This window comes from Cucurbita moschata, unplaced genomic scaffold, assembly GCF_002738365.1.
Source record: "Cucurbita moschata cultivar Rifu unplaced genomic scaffold, Cmos_1.0 Cmo_Scf00082, whole genome shotgun sequence".
Lineage (NCBI taxonomy): Eukaryota > Viridiplantae > Streptophyta > Magnoliopsida > Cucurbitales > Cucurbitaceae > Cucurbita > Cucurbita moschata.
In genome coordinates, this window is record NW_019268598.1 from 476548 (window position 1) to 495703 (window position 19156).

Here is a 19156-nt window from a genome sequence, read left to right on the forward strand (position 1 = left end):
TTTTTCGAGATAGCCGAAACTTAAATCGACTCTAACAAAGTTTGGTTTCACATTGAATAGTCTAACTCGACTTTAACTATTGGTCTTATAGTTTTTTCATAGAACTAAATAAAAAAATAATAATAATAATAACTTACTATTTTGGGACTATAATTTTAATTAATAATAATAAAATTGATTAAACTAAAATGTATCATACCTATTTATTTTTAATTATAATATTTATGATTATTTATTTAAGTTTGACTATTACAGTCAAAAGGGATAACTCAACGGTAATTAATATATATGCTTACTTAAAAATAACTTAAAAAAAAAATCTTAAAATAAAAATGTCTACAAAATATTATTGTTATTATTATTATTTTTTGGATATAAATGGTTATTATTTGGTTTCAAAAATATATTTAAAATTTTAATAATATTTAAAAAATACTCGTAAAAAAAGGAGTTTTATTAATATCTTTAACGTTTTTAGTAAAGCTTAATAATATCTTTATCATATACATTAAAAAAATATCTATTAAATTTTAAAAGTAACCTAACGCTTTTTTATCTTTATTTAAAAAAAAAAAAACTACCATCAATATTTATTTAATTAATTTAACTTCGTAATTATTTTTTTAAAATTTATTTATTTTATAACCATTATTATTTTAATTAAATATTTGATAATAAATAAAGAAATATTTTAGTTTTAATAAAAATTTGAATAAATGCGATTAATTGAGTTTAATTTTTCTTTTTGATGCAAAATTATTCTCTACCGCTTACTTGTTTACCCATATATATATCAACACTAAACTCTGTTCGTCTTCTTCTCTATATCACCCTTTCTTCCTCTGATCTCCGTTCTTCTTGATCCTGATCGTACAAGCTTGAAATTCTTCACTTTGCCGGTTCAAATTACGTAAATTTCTTCCTCTCTCTTGGAAAATGATTGTTTTTACAATCTGATCATTGCGGAATTAGATTCAAGCTTCTCGTTTTACTCCAGTATTTTATTCTATTCACTTCGATTATCAAGCCTAATTCCATTTCTTGTTGTTCGATCAGTTCTCGGTTACTGGGAGGTGGTCGTCATCTTGAGCGTTTTTCAATTTCTGCAATGCTCTCAGTACCAAGATGAAGATGAAGAGGGGGAGGGCGCTAGAAGTGGTATCCGGCACTATCGTTTCCTTGCGCATATGGCTTTGTTATATACTTTTTATTCTTTTCATGAACACGAAGCTTCTTTCATTATTGTATTTGTTTTAATTGTTTCTTGGTAGATTCTAAATTCTTTTTCTGTTTATTGGTTTTATGCTTCTTTAAGTTGGTAATAGGACTTTGCCATGGTAGGAATGCCAAGAAGAAACGTGATTAGGATTGAGTTTGCTGAGTAGTGTCTTTTTGGTCATTATTATGATCATTTGAATTGCTCTTACCCCACGCGAATTTCTATTTTCTTGATATGTTTTTCAGTTTTTCTTCAGCAGTGTCATAATTTAGGATGGATTAAGGATACGGCATATGCCTCTCATGTAATTGTTTGTGTCACCCTGCTTACGAGTTTACTTTTGGTCATGATTCCTAATGGATATCCCGCTACCTTTATAATGCCTGTATGTATGCGTGCTACTTTAAAGGACTTCTCAAGATCAACACTTCAGGAAAATAAAGGAAAAATATTTACAAAACGATGAAAGAATCATGATGGAGGATTACATAACATAAGGAAGAAAAAACAACTCTGGTAATAACGTATGTCTTCAATGGTATAAGGATGTCGCATTCAGCTTAATTTTGAATGTCTATCTCATGTTAGTTTTTGTGTTGTCATGCTGAATGTGAGTATATACGGTAACATGATTCTTAATGGATTCATATATATATTTCTGTTGTTGGTTTATTTCTGAGGCTCAAGAAGAGAAGGGAAAGGAAAAACAAAAAAGATATTATGAATGACTATGGTGTTTTGACATGAAACAACTGCTCGAAATTTTATGAGCATGTCTATAGGAGATTAGATGGATACTGTCTAACTGTTTGACAATGATTATTGGAGTTATTCCTCTATTGACAATTAATATCTATGCCTTCAAAGTTTCAGAATGAAGTATCGATTGGTCTTGCTTTCCAATCCATATAGTCCTGCCATTTTTTTTTAACAATTGGCTGAACAAATCATGAAATTTCTTGTTAAAATTTTTTAGCATGGGATTTATTGTGAAAATCTGTTAATCCAATTCTTATAAGTTTCGTAGTCAGTACTTACCTGAAGAACCCTTTGAGTTTTTGTATATTAAAGCTTTAGGTGTCTATAGTCTGTTATGGATATAAGCTCATTCTTATTAATGACATTGTGTGTCAAATTCTTCCAACTGATATGTAACCCTTGGCCTAGTACTGATTTTGTGCTGTTATTAGTTGCTTACTAAGACGAGTTTTAGTTCTTTGGGTGTCTACCATGCATTTAGATTCTAATGTTCGTTTATGTAAAGCTTACTTTATTTTGAACATTTTTTTTTAATTATATACTGTTTGATTGTTTTTGGATCAATTTTTTGTTTGTTAACTTTGTATAAGAATTGTTATGCACACATTTTCCTTTTTATTTTTTTCTTATTATTTATTTTTTTCTCTGTTAGCCTCCAAAAATTAGATCGTTCATCAATAACGTTACATCTGTTCCGCTCGAGGATATTGAAGAACCTCTAAAGGGTTTCGTTTGGGAATTTGATAAGGTGGCTCTGAAACTGGATCATCATTTTGCTCTATAGTTACCAAACAGTATATTCAGACTTGTTTCATTTATTTTTTAACATGCAGGGAGATTTCCATCATTGGGCTGACCTCTTCAATCATTTTGATTCATTTTTTGAGAAGCACATAAAGTTCAGGAAGGATTTGCAGGTTGAGGATAACTTTTTGGGCTCCGATTCTCCATTTCCAAGAGAAGCTGTTCTTCAGATTCTGCGTGTCATAAGAATAATTTTAGAGAATTGCACTAATAAACAATTTTATAGCTCTTATGAGGTTTGTTTTTATGTGCAGTAGTATTTTCCCATATTTCACTCTTCCTAGTGCATACTGACCATTGATGATAATTGCTTATTATTTTGGATTTACGTTTGTAATTTCATTCTTCAGGCATGGCATGCCATGTTCATCTGTAGTGCAAGTGATAAATACTCTCCATTTAGCTTCACCATTGCACTATCATCCACTAGCATTTCACAAATTAATGTTTTTGGTTCATGTATTATTGCAGCAGCATCTATCATGTCTTCTAGCTTCAACTGATGCCGATATAGTTGAGGCCTGCTTGCAGACTTTGGCTGCTTTTTTGAAGAAATCTATTGGGAAGCACACCATTAGGGATGCTTCTTTGAACTCAAAGTTATTTTCTCTTGCACAAGGATGGGGAGGAAAGGAAGAAGGTCTTGGACTGATTGCATGTGCTTTGCAGAATGGTTGCAGCCAGGTTACTCATGAGTTGGGTTGCACACTTCATTTTGAGTTCTATGCGATAAATGAATCTGGAAGTGAAATAGAACAGTTGGCCAAAGGTCTGCAAATCATTCATTTATCTAATGTCAGCTTCTGCCTAGAAACTGATTTAGAACTTCTAAGTAAGTTAATTGCAAGATTCAATGTGCCTACTAGTTTGAGATTTTCTCTTCTGACAAGGATGCGGTTTGCAAGAGCATTTCATTCTCTATCTGCTCGGCAGCAGTATACCTGTATTCGCTTGTATGCTTTCATCGTTCTTGTTCAAGCAAGTGGTGATACTGATGATCTAGTTACTTTCTTTAATTCTGAGCCCGAGTTTGTAAATGAGTTAGTGGGCTTATTAAGCTATGAGGATGAAGTTCCTGTGAAAATACGAATCCTTTGTCTATTATCATTGGTTGCACTTTGTCAAGACCGGTCACACCAACCAACTGTGTTGTCTGCAGTGACTTCTGGTGGGCACCGTGGCATCTTGTCCAGCCTCATGCAGAAAGCTGTTGATTCTGTTATTACTGATACTACAAAGTGTTCAATTCTTTTTGCTGAGGCCTTATTATCAGTCATAACTGTTTTGGTCTCGTCATCATCAGGTTGCTCAGCCATGCGTGAAGCTGGCTTTATCCCTACACTTCTACCTCTCCTTAAAGATACAAATCCACAACATTTGCATTTAGTCAGCACTGCTGTACATATTTTAGAAGTTTTTATGGACTATAGCAATCCAGCTGTTGCATTATTTAGAGACTTGGGTGGATTGGATGATACTATTTCTCGCCTGAAGGTTGAGGTATTGCATTTTGAGAATGGTTCAAAGCAACAGCGGGATCATCTTGAATATAATCGGAGGAATTGGCAAGTTGGCATTGCTGCTTCCTCAGATTTGGATGACTTGCAGCCTTCCTACTCTGAAGCTTTGCTATCATACCGTCGACGATTGCTGATGAAAGCCTTACTGCGTGCTATATCCCTTGGAACTTATGCCCCAGGAAATACTGCCCGCTTTTATGGTTCTGAAGAGAACTTGTTGCCTCATTGTTTGTGCATAATATTTAGAAGGGCCAAAGATTTTGGTGGAGGGGTTTTTTCACTTGCAGCTACTGTTATGAGTGATTTAATTCACAAAGACCCTACTTGTTTTTCTGTCTTAGATGCTGCTGGTCTTCCTGCTGCCTTTCTTGATGCTGTAATGGATGGTGTTGTCTGCTCTGCAGAAGCAATAACATGCATTCCTCAGTGTCTGGATGCTTTATGTCTAAACAACAATGGCCTTCAGGCTGTCAAAGACCGCAATGCTTTAAGGTGTTTTGTGAAAATATTTACTTCGAGGACTTATTTGCGTTCCCTTGTTAGTGATGCTTCAGGATCATTATCTAGTGGGCTTGATGAACTTATGCGTCATGCGTCTTCTCTCCGTGGGCCTGGAGTGGATATGCTGTTAGAAATCTTGACTTCCATTGTAAAAATAGGATCTCCGGTTGATGCTTCTTGTATGTCAATTGATCCGTCATGCTCTTCTACTGCAGTTCCCATGGAGACTAATGTTGAAGAAAGGAAATCTGTCCTTTCAGATGATAAGGGAACTGCCAAGACGGGAAACTTGGAGCAAAGTGGTGATGAGCTATTTCTTGATCAATCTATTAAAAATCCAGAGTCATTTCTTCCTGATTGTGTGAGCAACGCTGCCCGTCTTCTTGAAACAGTTCTTCAAAATGCTGATGCATGTCGCATATTTGTTGAGAAGAAGGGTATTGAAGTTGTATTGCAGTTAATTTCTTTGCCCTTGATGCCCCCATCTGTGTCAGTTGGTCAGAGCATCTCTATAGCCTTCAAAAGCTTCTCACCTCAGCATTCTGCTTCTCTTGCTCGTGTAGTATGTACATTTTTGAAAGAGCATCTGAAATCAACAAATGAGTTCTTGATATCCATTAAAGGGTTACATCTTGCTCTAGTTGAATCTTCGAAGCAAACTAGGGGTTTGAAACATCTTTCATGTCTAGAAAGTATACTGTGTTTGTGCAACTTTTTGTTGAAGGGGACTACAACTTTGGTTTCTGAACTGGGAATTTCCGATGCTGATATATTGAAAGATATTGGATGCACTTACAGGGAAATAATTTGGCAAATTTCTTTGGATAATCATTCAAAAACAGATGACAAGAAAAGTGCGGATCAAGAATCAGAAAGTTCAGATTCAACTCCTTCAAATACTCCTGGAAGAGAGAGTGATGATGATGCAAACATGCCAGTGGTGAGATACATGAATCCAGTTTCCCTTAGAAATGGTTCTCATTTGTGGGGTGGGGAGCGTGAGTTTCTCTCTGTTGTTCACTCTAGTGAAAGTCTCCATCGCCGTAGTCGACATGGATTGCACTTACGAGGTGGAAGAAGTGGACGATATCTAGAGCCTTTTAATATTGATTCTGAAGCTTCTGCTGGAATTCCAGAGGCATCATCTACTCCAGAGTTGAAAAAGAAAAGTCCTGAGGTTCTTGTCTCTGAAATTTTGAACAAGCTTGCTTCAACATTGCATGCTTTCTTCACAGCTCTTGTCAAGGGATTTACATCATCCAACCGTCGTAGAGTTGACTCTGGATCATTGAATTCTGCCTCAAAAGCCCTTGGAACTGCTGTATCCAAAATATTTCTTGATGCTCTTAGTTTCTCTGGGCATTCTAGTTCATCAGGACTTGATATTTCCTTGCCAGTGAAGTGTCAATATCTTGGAAAGGTTGTAGATGATATGGCAGCACTTACATTTGATGGCAGAAAGCGTACTTGTTATTCAGCTATGATTAATAACTTCTATGTACATGGTACCTTCAAGGAGCTAATTACAACATTTCAGGCTACAAGTCAATTGCTATGGTCACTACCATATTCTGTTCAAAATTCAGCAGTTGATCATGAGACGACAAATGAAGAAAGCAACTTGTCTCATAGTCCATGGCTATTTGATACGATACAGGGTTACTGTCGTGTGCTTGAGTATTTTGTTAGTTCTACGCTACTTTTGTCTCCAAATTCGGCATCCCAAGTGCAACAGCTCATTCAACCTGTGGCTGTTGGTCTGTCCATTGGATTGTTTCCTGTGCCAAGGGACCCTGAAGTTTTTGTTCGAATGCTGCAGGCCCAAGTTCTTGATGTGTTACTACCTATCTGGAATCATCCCAAGTTTCCAAACTGTAATCCGTCATTCATTGCTTCCATTGTTTCTCTTGTTACACACATATATTATGGTGTTAGTGATGTTAAACGAAATCACAATGGAATTGCTGGGACCACTAACCCACGGTTCATTCCCCCACCACCCAATGAAGCTACTATTGCTACAATGGTTGAGATGGGTTTTACAAGGGAAAGAGCAGAGGAGGCATTGAGAAGGGTGGGAATAAATAGCGTGGAGATGGCAATGGAGTGGCTATTTAGTCATGCTGAGGATCCTGTGCAGGAAGACAATGAACTTGCTCGTGCCCTTGCACTATCAATGGGGAATTCATCAGAATCATCTAAAGTAGATAATGGTGACAAATCTATGGATGTATTGACTGATGAGGGGCATGCAAAGGCACCTCCCGTTGATGATATTCTGGCTGCATCGTTGAGATTATTCCAGAGTAGTGACAAAATGGCATTCACATTAACAGATTTGCTTGTGACTCTCTGCAACCGGAACAAGGGTGAAGATCGTCCCAGAGTGATGTCTTATCTTATTCATCAGTTAAAGCTTTGCCCCTTGGATTTGACAAAGGATAATGGAGCTTTAAGTATGTTATTGCATATTATTGCGTTGCTTCTTTTTGAGGATTGGAATGCTCGTAAAATTGCTGCGCAAGAGGGCATTGTGTCTGTTGTTATAGATATTCTGACAAATTTCAAGTCTAGAAATGCTGCTGCTCCTGCGGTACCAAAATGTGTAAGTGCTTTATTGCTAATCTTGGACAGCATGTTACAGTGTCGACCCAAAATTATTTCTGAAAATACTGTTGGTTCTCCAGTGGGTTCTCCACCTGATTTGTCTGGCGGTGGGCAACTACCCATGTTAGCACCTATGTCCATTGGAGATGATAAAACTGATAAAACTACTCTAAATGCTGATAATAAAGAATCTGGGTCAGTATTTGAGAATGTACTGGGAAAGCCTACAGGTTATTTAACTGCTGATGAGTGTAATCAGATGATGCTGTTTGCATGTGACTTGATAAAACAACGTGTTCCTGGAGTAATCATGCAAGCAGTCCTACAGCTATGTGCACGGTTGACAAAAATTCATGCTCTTGCTTTGCAGTTTCTTGAAAATGGAGGTCTGGTTGAACTCTTTAATCTTCCAAGAACTTGTTTCTTTCCTGGTTATGACACTCTGGCTTCTGCTATTGTTCGACATCTTCTTGAAGACCCTCAGACTCTTCAAACAGCAATGGAAATGGAAATACGGCAAAATTTGGGTGGAAGGCGGCATGCTGAGCGTACATCTGCCTGCAATTTTTTGGCTTCAATGTCAGCTGTTATTTCCAGAGATCCCATGGTTTTCATGAAAGCCTCAGCTGCAGTTTGTCAGTTGGAGACATCAGGTGGCCATTCTTTTGTTGTGTTATCAAAGGAAAGGGAGAAAGAAAAGGAGAAAGAAAAGGAGAAGGAGAGATCAAAAGTATCTGGAACGGAAGTTGGATTGTCTTCAAATGAAAGTGTCAAGATATCTGAAAATAAGATTTATGATGGATCAGGGAAATACTCCAAAAATCACAAGAAGATTCCTGCAAATCTCACTCAAGTAATCAACCAACTTATTGAAATTGTTGTCAAGTACCCATTGGCACAAAACCGGGCGGATTCTGTTAGTAATTTCTGTTCTATGGAGGTAGATGAACCTGATACCAAGGTAAAGGGTAAATCAAAAGCTGTGGATAAAAACAATTTAGAGGATGAATCTGAAAAATCTACTGGACTGGCTAAAGTGACTTTTGTTCTCAAATTGTTGAGTGACATCCTTCTGATGTATGTGCATGCTGTAGGGGTCATTCTTAGACGTGATTCTGAAATGTGTCAACTTCGAGGCTGTAATCATTTGGATAGTGCTGGACAAGGTGGGATTATTTACCATATTTTGCAACGATTACTTCCTCTTTCAGTCGATAAATCTGCAGGACCTGATGAATGGAGAGACAAGCTATCTGAAAAAGCTTCTTATTATCTCGTGGTTCTTTGTGGTCGTTCTAGTGAAGGTCGTAGACGAGTAATTAATGAGCTTGTGAAAGCATTATCTTTTTTTTCCAGCTCTGAAAGCAGCTCGAATAAGAACTCTGTCTTGCCGGATAAAAGAATTTTTGCCTTTTCTAATTTGGCATATTCTATATTGTCCAAAAATTCTTCTTCAAGTAACTTGCCAGGTTCAGGCTGCTCACCTGACATTGCTAAAAGCATGATTGATGGAGGAATGGTTCAATGTCTGACTAATATTTTACAAGTGGTTGATCTGGACCACCCTGATGCTCCTAAAATTGTGAACCTTATATTGAAGGCTCTGGAAAGCCTGACGAGAGCTGCCAATGCCAGTGAGCAAATAATGAAGTCTGATGGAATGGTGAAAAAAAAATCTCCAGGGTTAAATGAGAGGCTTGGTGACCAGATAAATACAGTCTCAACTGATGACACTATTGGGCAAAACCAAAATACTGGCAGTCAACAGTTGGTCAGTGAGGCAGCTGAAAATAATCAGCAAGAATTTGCTACTGCTCAAAATTATGGCAATGTACACACTCAATCAAATTGGTCCCTTGAGCGGGAAATGAGATTAGAAGTGGAAGGGACAATGACTGCAAACCTGCATATGGACCTTGGAACGGAGTTTATGCGTGAGGAGATGGGAGAAGCTGGCGTCTTGCACAATTCGGACCAAATTGAGATGAGCTTTCATGTAGAGAACAGGGCAGATGAGGAGATGGGTGATGAAGATGATGATGCAGAAGATGATGATGACGACGACGATGGGGAGGATGTGGATGAGGATATAGCTGAAGATGATGGTGGAATGATGTCCCTGCCAGATACTGATGATACCAGACTGGCAGATGACTACAATGATGAAATGGTAGATGAAGAGGATGATGATTTTCATGAGAATAGAGTCATTGAGAACAGGTGGAGGGAGGCACTTGATGGATTCGATCATCTACAGATACCTGGGCAGCCTGGAGGTGCTAGTGGGCTTGTTGATGTTGCTACTGAACCTTTTGAAGGTGGTAATGTTAATGACCTTTTTCGTTTCCGGAGGTCTCTATACTTGGAACGCCGCCATCAGACTGGTAGGTCCTCCTTTGAGCGATCTGTTGTTGAAGTGAATGGTTTCCAGCATCCTCTACTACTTAGGCCATCCCAGTCAGGAGGTATGGTGTCGATGCGGTCATCTACTGGGAATTTATCTCGTGACTTGGATACTTTATCATCTGGGAGTTATGATGCATCCAACTTTTATGTGTTCGATGCTCCTGTTTTTCCATACAACCATGTGGAAAATAGTTTATTTGGTGGTGCGGCTCCACCTCCCTTGGCTGACTATCCTATCGGTATAGATCCATTGCCTTTTGCAGGAAGAAGAGGGCTGGGTGATGGTCGTTGGACTGATGATGGTCAACCTCAAGGAAGTACTCAGGCTATTGCAGTTGCTCAGGCTGTTGAGGAGTTGTTTGTATCTTATATGCATGGCATTATGCCTGCAGAAAGCCTTCCTCAAAATTTAGGAGTTCAGGATAAACAACTGGATACCCTTCCGTCCATTAATAATCTAGTAGTAGCAGAATCTGGTAATGCTAGAAGTCAACAAAACGACGACCAGAATCCAGATAACTCTGTTGAAGCCTCACATCATGAAACAAATGTAACTGTTGAGAGTGCTATTTCCCATCACGTCAATTCAGAATCTATAATTGAAGAAGCTGTGGAAAATGTGCAGGAGCATGAACCTATGTCTATTCAACCTCATGCACCGGATATTACTTTGAGTGAACATGACAGGATGGATATGGGAGAACAAAATGGTGCTTCTGATCAGCAGATTGAGACATTACCTCAGTTCGACAACCTGGATTGTGATGGAACTTTTGAAGTGCCTACAGATCTTCATGAAATGCCATCTCAGGCCATATACCGTCCTGGTTCTTCTGAAATGGATGCCGTTGATGGGAATCATGTAGTATCGAACTTTGGATTAGAGACGCCCAATCCTGGTGATTGCCAGGTCTCTTCTGCTGGTGCAAGTGTTAATGTTGACATGAATGATAATGATGCTGAAGAAATTCTTACTGAGCAACATATTCCAACATCTGAGAACGGTAGAGGTGGGTCAACTTCAGAGCAAAATGTGCAGGTTGCTCCGGCTGTTAACCAGGCAGATCAAAGTAGAATGAGTAATGAAGCCTCTGGTGCTAATGCTTTAGATCCTACTTTTTTAGAGGCATTACCTGAGGACTTGCGAGCAGAAGTTCTTGCATCACAGCAAGCTCAGCCCATTCAACCTCCTACATATGCTCTACCCTCAGCGGATGATATTGATCCTGAATTCTTAGCGGCACTTCCTCCTGGTATCCAAGCAGAAGTCTTGGCCCAGCAGAGAGCACAGAGTGTTGCTCAGCAGGCAGAGGGACAACCAGTTGATATGCATAATGCTTCTATCATTGCTACATTGCCTGCTAATTTGCGGCAAGAAGTTCGAATCTTGGACTTTATCTCTGTGTCCATTTCTCAATATGTTTTTGTTTCTGAGTTTAACCATTTTTCCTTCTTGTTTTCCAGCTTCTGTTAAACTCCTCGGAGGCAGTTTTGTCAGCACTCCCTTCTTCATTGCAAGCTGAAGCTCAGATGCTTAGAGATCGAGCAATGAGTCACTATCAGGCTGGCACTCTCTTCAGTAACACCCAAAGACTGGGCAATCGAAGGAATGACCTTGGTTTCAATAGGCAGACAGTGATGGACAGGGGTGTTGGAGTTACAATTGGTGGTAGAGCAGCATCTGCCATTGCAGATAGCCTGACGATGAAAGAAATTGAAGGCGAACCCCTTCTGGATGGAAAATCGTTAAAATCTTTAATACGACTTCTAAGATTAGCCCAGGTAATGTAATATCATATGTTATAATGATTTGAGTGATTTTTCCCCATTGGATGATTTTTGAACTAAATTTACATTTTATAGTTACTGGACAGTTTAGAGTGTATTCTTAACACAGCCCATACTGATATCTGCAAATAGATTTATTATTTTTGTGTATACTTGAGTCTGATCCTAGGATTTAAGTATTTAATGCTTTCTTTTGATGAACTGAGGGTTAAATACAAGTTGAGGTTGAATTGTAATGGAATTATGAATGTAGTTTTGATCTGCTGTTACGTGATTAATTAATTAGATATTTGTTCTTACCATTCGGTTCTTTTTATATAATAAAATAGTTTGATTTCCATATTTTTCATAAAACAATAATTGGTTTTGTTTCGTGTTCTATTGGAAAAGTTCTTTCAATTGATGAAAGGAGATTTTTTACCTTTTAATGAGGTAGCCATGTTTAAAAATTGTACTGTCTGGTAAATTAAAATTTAGGTGTTCTGCTGCAGGTATTCTCCACCTAATGTGGCATTTTATTTTTTTCTTATGTTGTCCAGCCGCTTGGAAAAGGTCTATTGCAGAGACTTTTGTTTAACCTTTGTGCACATAGTGTTACAAGGACAATTCTAGTTTACCTTTTACTAGATATGATCAATTCCGAGGCTGAAGGTTTTGTGGGTGGAGTTGCAACAATCAATTCTCAGAGGCTTTATGGTTGTCAGTCAAATGTTGTTTATGGTCAATCACAGTTGTCGGATGGTAGTACATTCTTCCCTTAATTTTTGTCTCATTTTTTCATTACTATATTTATACTTTTTATGTATCATAACAGGTCTTCCTCCTTTGGTGTTGCGTCGTATTCTTGAGATTTTAACTTATTTGGCTACAAATCATTCTTCTGTTGCCAATATGTTATTCTACTTCGACCTGGAGGCTTTCCCTGAGAATTTGAGTTCTACATTCATGGAAACTAAGAAGGGGAAGGAGAAAGTTGTGGCAGGACTTCTATCAAGTAATTTAAAAAACTGTCGAGCCGGAATTGTTCCTTTGGTTCTATTCCTGAAGCTTTTGAATCGACCACTTTTCTTGCGTAGTGTTGTGCGTCTTGAACAGGTATGATGGATTGAAAAGAGAAGAGCATTGGTTGAAATGACTTGAGCTCAATTTTTCCCTTGGGCGCAAATGCTGCATGCTTCTTTGCAGATTTTGGATATTATTATGCTTTAACATTTATGCTTTTCCCTCTCCCCATTTTCTAATTAAAAAAATTCATATGTTGCAGGTGATGTGCCTCCTTCAAGTAGTTGTTCATATTGCATCATCAAAACTAGAGCATCAGTCCCGATCTGAACACAGAACAGGAAATCCCCCTATTTTGCCTGTTAATGAAGCTAGTGTTGTTTCAAAGTATCCTGCTTTGCCTGAGGGAGAATCAAAGCAAGAAAGTAGTGATGCTGCTGGGTCAACTTCAGGTGGAAAAAGGAGTAATGACATACATAATATCTTCTTGCTACTGCCGCAGTCTGTTTTGTGCAATTTATGCGCACTTCTTGGCCGCGAGGGGTATTCATCTTCCAATTTATAATGTCTTTTGAGTTGTCTACCTTATTCTATTGGCGTGTGATGATAACCAATTAGTTATTGGTTTCCTTTTAGCTTTTATATTGACTTTGGGGGAATGACTTTTGAGAAAGTGTTTTTAAGTAAGACAGTTATTCTGCAAGCACACTCGGAAGAAGAGTTTAAAAGCATTTGAAGTGTTTTTTAGTGTTTTAGAGAGTACTTTATTTATGCAACGAAAGTTCATACACATTTTAAAAAGGGGTTTTAATTAGTTAAAAGCACTTATTCACTGTGTCATGACAAACTCACATTTAACCTAACCTGTTAAAGATTTTTTTGTCCTGCAAATGTTTTGTTTTTTTATTTCACTTGAAGAAACTAATTTTGTGTGGTAACTGGTATTTAGGCTTTCTGATAAAGTATATGCGCTAGCTGGTGAGATACTGAAAAAGTTGTCCTCAGTTGTGGCACCCCATCGAAAATTCTTCATGTCAGAACTCTCAGAACTTGCTAATGGCTTGAGCAGCTCTGCTATCAGCGAGCTTGTTACCTTGAAGAATACGAACATGTTAGGTTTAAGTGCTAGTTCAATGGCTGGGGCAGCAATTGTACGTGTTTTGCAGGTTCTTAGTTCACTTACTTCCCCTTGTACGAGGGAGACCAAAAGTTCAGTGTGTGACATTGAATTAGAGGAGCAAGCCATCATGTGGAGGTTGAATGTGGAACTAGAGCCATTGTGGCAAACATTAAGTGACTGTATAAGTGTGATTGAGACACAATTGTCTCAGAGCTCCTCTTTCACTAGGCCAATTAATGTTGGGGGGCTACTCCAGGGCACTATCTCTTCCTCTCCTCTACCTCCTGGAGGTCAGAGACTCCTGCCATTCATTGAGGCTTTCTTTGTTTTGTCTGAAAAGCTTCAAGCAAATCTGTCCATTTTGCAACAAGATCATGCCAATATTACTGCAAGAGAGGTCAAAGAGTCTGCTGGCAGTTCAGACGCACTAAGCATGAAGGGTGCTGATTATCAGAAAAAGTCTGATGGTGCTGTTACATTTACAAGATTTTCTGAGAGGCATCGCCGTATTTTGAATGCTTTTATTAGACAAAACCCGGGCTTGTTAGAGAAGTCACTTTCAATATTGTTGAAGGCTCCTAGGCTGATTGATTTTGATAATAAGAGAGCCTATTTCCGTTCAAGAATTAGGCAACAGAATAAGCAACATATTTATGGTCCATTGCAGATCAGTGTTCGTCGGGCCTATATTTTGGAGGATTCATATAATCAGTTGCGTAAACGTCCAACTCAAGATTTGAGAGGACGGTTGACTGTGCAGTTTCAAGGTGAAGAGGGTGTTGATGCGGGTGGCCTGACAAGAGAATGGTATCAGTTACTTTCAAGGGTTATTTTTGACAAGGGAGCCTTGCTATTCACTACAGTTGGAAATAATGTAACTTTCCAGCCAAATCCAAATTCTGTCTACCAAACAGAACATCTTTCCTACTTTAAATTCGTTGGCCGTGTGGTAATTGACTAAAACTTGGATTCTGATATTTGCTAGGATTATTTTGCTGTTTCAATTTGACTTATTATATTTTCAATTTTATGCAGGTTGCAAAGGCCCTGTTTGATGGGCAACTTTTGGATGTTTATTTCACAAGATCTTTCTACATGCACATTCTTGGGGTTAAGGTGACTTACCATGATATAGAAGCAGTCGATCCTGATTATTATAAAAACTTGAAGTGGATGCTGGAGGTGGGTTGATTTTCTGTGTTAATTACAGTTAAACTTGATTTTATGTTATATTGTCCACTTTGGTGGGTGGGCTTCCCCAGAAGGCCTCATACCAATAGAGATGTATTCCTTACTTATAAACTCATGATCATCCTCTAAATTAGCCAATGTGGGACTCCCTCCCAACAATCCTCCCCTCAAACAAAGTACATCATAGAGCCTCCCCTGAGGTCTATGTAGCCCTCGAATAGTCTCCCCTTAATCGAGGCTCGACTCCTTTCTTTGGAGTCTTCGAACAAAGTACACCCTTTGTTCAACACATGAGCCACTTTTTTACTATACCTTCGAGGCTAGCAATTTTTTTGTTTGACACTTGAGCATTCTATTGATATGGTTAAATTAAGGGCATAACTCTGATACCATGTTAGGAACCACAACCCTCCACCATGGTATGATATTGTCCACTTTGAGCATAAGCTCTCATGGTTTTGCTTTAGGCTTCCCTAAAAGATCTCGTACCAATGGAGATGTATTCTTTACTTGTAAACCCATGATTATCCTCTAAATTAGTCAACGTAGGACTCCCTCCCAACAATGCTCAACAAAACATGGGTTTTTTTTTTTTTTTTTTTAACATTTTATTTCCTAACTCTTGAATCTCTCTGTCAGAACGATGTGAGTGACATTCCTGATCTTACATTTAGCATGGATGCAGACGAGGAGAAGCACATTCTTTATGAGAAAAATGAGGTCATAATCCAAAAATTTGGACACCTGTCAATCCTGTTTTTGTGTGTGTGGTAAATGCTTTTCTTTTTGGAATGAATTCTGGTACTACTTAGTCTTTTTAATATTCTTTTCAAATGTTTAGGTCACTGATTACGAGCTTAAGCCAGGAGGAAGAAATATAAGGGTTACTGAAGAAACAAAGCATGAATATGTAGACCTTGTCGCAGATCATATTTTAACCAATGCTATCCGCCCTCAGATTAACTCATTTCTAGATGGTTTTAACGAGCTCGTGCCTCGAGAACTTATTTCTATTTTTAACGACAAAGAGCTTGAGTTACTCATCAGTGGGCTTCCAGAAATTGATTGTGAGTTCTTTTATACAAAATAATTTTGTGTTGTCTGGTGTTTTCGGGTTACTATATGAGGTTTTAATCTTTTTTATGTTGTCTTTCAGTGGATGATTTGAAGGCAAACACAGAGTATACTGTCTACACAGCTGCATCAAGTGTTGTGCAGTGGTTTTGGGAGGTAGTTAAATCCTTTAGTAAGGAAGACATGGCAAGATTGCTGCAGTTTGTGACTGGAACATCAAAGGTAATGGCAAAATAAAATGTTGTTCAAGTCTGTTTGATTATCTTTTCTATAAGATTTCATCAACATTTTTAATGTTTCCCTCATGGTTGGTCCCAATCTGATGCTTGAAATATTGCCCTTTCTGTGGATGTTTGAAATGGTTGGTGTATGTTTAGTCTTTTTAGTCTCGAGCATCGTGCACTTGTAACATCTTGGTTCGCAAGTAAAGAGATCTTGCCACACACACAAACACTAATATTTTCTTAGCATAATGATTTTTTCTTGAAGTCATCATTTATTTGTGATTTTTCAGGTTCCACTGGAGGGTTTTAAAGCTTTGCAAGGTATCTCTGGGCCTCAAAGGTTTCACATTCGCAAGGCATATGGAGCTTCTGATAGGTTGCCATCAGCCCATACATGGTGGGAATCTAAATGCCGTTCTATCCGAATTCTTATTTATGCATTACTGTTCCTATTGTTGGATGTTGGATGAAAGCCCTACATCGGCTAATTTAGGGAATGATCATATGAGTTTATAATCAAAGAATACTCTCTCCATTGGTAGGAGGCCTTTTGGGGAAGCCCAAAGCAAAGCCATGAGAGCTTATGCTCAAAGTGGACAGTATCATACCATTGTGGAAAGTCGTGTTCATCTAACATGGTATAAGAGCCATGCCCTAAACTTAGTCATGTCAATAGAATCCTCAAATGTCGAACAAAGGACTCCAAAAGAAAAAGGAGTCGAGCCTCGATTAAGGGGAGGCGTACTTTGTTCGAGGGGAGGTGTTGGATGTTGGTTGAAAGTCCCACATCGGCTAATTTAGGGAATGATCATGGATTTATAATCAAAGAATACTCTCTCCATTGGTATGAGGCCTTTTGGGGAAGCCCAAAGCAAAGGCACGAGAGCTTATGCTCAAAGTGGACAATATCAACCATGGTGGAGAGTCGTGTTCATCTAACACCTATTCTATTGTTTTTTAGGCATTCAATCTTCTGAGAAATATTCGTGTCTTCCAGCCTTAACGAACAAGTTCTCACATCCTTTCTTTCAGCTTTAATCAACTAGATCTTCCCGAGTACTCATCGAAGGAGCAGCTTCAGGAACGCTTGATGCTTGCCATTCACGAAGCCAATGAAGGATTCGGCTTTGGTTGAGCCACGGTTCGATTTGCATTTGGAGACAAATGTTATCTGAAATTGCCATGTACATGTTAGTGAAATACAAAATTGATGGGCAGCCCCGGCATTGGAAAACTTGCGAGGATCGATCGGGTTCTCTGGAAGATAAATAAAAAGCTTGCGACCGAGCAGACAGATTACTGTGGGTTTGTTTGAAGACTTTGACGTGCAGATCACTCGCTCCTCTTGCAGCCAACAAACTAAACTACGTCTGATGAGTAGTCAACCTTGTTATGTTTGTGTATATAAACGTCAGGTTGGTAATAAAAACACTGAATGTATATCTTTTTCTGAATGGATTTCTCATATTCTTCAATTTTTAAAAGCAAGTTTGAAAAGCATGGCTTAAACTTCGTCCTCAATCATTTTGGTTTTTTGTTTTACAGGTGGTCAGATTTGGTAGAAAACAACAGAAACAAGCATAGCCATAGCCAGCTTGAGCTTGTTCCTAGGGATTATATGTGAGCTTTTTGTCCTTATTTCAAGGGCCATTGTTATTGCCACTGTTCTTAGTTTCTTTCTTTTAAATGATTGGTGGGGAGGTAAAGGGATTTTGTGTTTAATAATTCTACAACTTTGTATATTGGTATTCGTAATTCTTTTTCTTATTGGTTTAATAAGAAAAAAAAAATGGACTGAAAAAGAAGGTATTGTACCCAATGTGTCTTCGTAATTCTTTTATTTGCTCCTTTAGGGTTTAGGGTTTGGACTGTTGGGAGTAAGCCGTAGCCCCGTGGGCTACTCGAGAGTGAAACCCGAAATTGAGACCTGATGGTTCGTCTTCTTCACTTGAAAGTGTAGAATGAACTCTCGACCTTCCCTTCGTTTATTCGACGATGTTTCGATGATTTTCACGCCGTTGTCGTTTCCAATGCAGTTTGTCCATTCCTTGTTTGTACAACAACTCCACAGTACTACTATGATGATTTTGACGCCGTTGTCGTTTCCAATGAGATTTCTTCCTTTGCATTGTCTCTCTCGAATTTTATTCCCAGTCTTGATTGCATATAAGTAGAACGTTTGGGTTGGTATTGAAAGTGTGAGACGGAAGCATTTCACCACGTTGGAAATCTCGATTTGCCAAAAGGTTTGAAACAAACAGCTACATTCTTTTTATTCCATTTCAATTTGATTTCGTCTGATTTTAAAAGTTTCAACTTAAATGTCTAAATCTTTTTAAAATGTTCTTTAAAAATAAAACCAATGCCTAACAAATATGCATGTATTTTAAAAGTTTCAAACAGCATTTCACCATGACCATTCTCTTGTGTTGACTTTTATGTTCTTTATTTTTTTTTGTTCCTTGATTATAACTGATGCCTAAATCCAGACCTTTTTAAATATGAATTTTCAAAATTAACATCAATACCCTTAAACTTTTAGAAAAAAAAAGTGAAAAAGTTTGGAGGTAATCTATAATCTTTGAAATATAATAGTTCGTGGCATCGTACATTAAGAACTTTTTTAAACATTTCTTTTATAAGGGTTAAGATTGTTAATGTTACTTTTGCACTTACAGTCATGTCATGCGCATGCAGTTGCAACTTTATTTTTAGTAGAAAAATCGATGCCATGAACTTTAAATATTCGTAACTAAAATCTTAAAACAAAACAACTATAAATAAATAACATGAAATTTAAATAAAACAAATCTCTAAATCTTCAAGCGAGTCGTGTGAAAGGCAGCAAATGTTATAACTTAATAAGCCAAAAGACAGACTTTATAACAAATCCAACTCCCTACTTTCTCCTTGAGACAACTTTTATTTTTAATTTTAATTA

At 37.8% G+C, this 19156-nt stretch overlaps 1 protein-coding gene across 2 annotated transcripts; it reads left to right on the forward strand.

Annotated features, from left to right (window-relative positions):
- Window positions 1-809: 809 nt before the first annotated feature.
- On the forward strand, window positions 810-18005 carry LOC111438749 (E3 ubiquitin-protein ligase UPL1). Of its 2 annotated transcripts, none has more exons than XM_023076609.1 (17): window positions 810-910; window positions 1057-1158; window positions 2631-2726; window positions 2812-3018; window positions 3254-11194; window positions 11281-11598; window positions 12144-12345; window positions 12419-12699; window positions 12869-13149; window positions 13556-14675; window positions 14762-14908; window positions 15557-15637; window positions 15759-15984; window positions 16074-16213; window positions 16506-16612; window positions 17248-17630; window positions 17761-18005. In XM_023076609.1, the coding sequence occupies exons 2-16, from the start codon at window positions 1126-1128 to the stop codon at window positions 17348-17350; spliced, it is 11283 nt and encodes a 3760-aa protein (XP_022932377.1). In that variant the 5' UTR covers window positions 810-910; window positions 1057-1125; the 3' UTR covers window positions 17351-17630; window positions 17761-18005. The 2 variants fall into 2 exon arrangements, with proteins under 2 accessions (XP_022932377.1, XP_022932378.1); XM_023076610.1 differs by having other exon boundaries at window positions 3257-11194.
- Window positions 18006-19156: the final 1151 nt, after the last annotated feature.

Bases quoted from the DNA above. Each gene is read 5' to 3' on its own strand.
- LOC111438749 (XM_023076609.1), top strand. From the start codon at position 1,126: ATGAAGATGAAGAGGGGGAGGGCGCTAGAAGTG. The intron at 1,159-2,630 runs GTATCCGGCACT...TTTCTCTGTTAG, and splicing joins GGGGGAGGGCGCTAGAAGTG to CCTCCAAAAATTAGATCGTT. The intron at 15,638-15,758 runs GTCATAATCCAA...TCAAATGTTTAG, and splicing joins TTCTTTATGAGAAAAATGAG to GTCACTGATTACGAGCTTAA.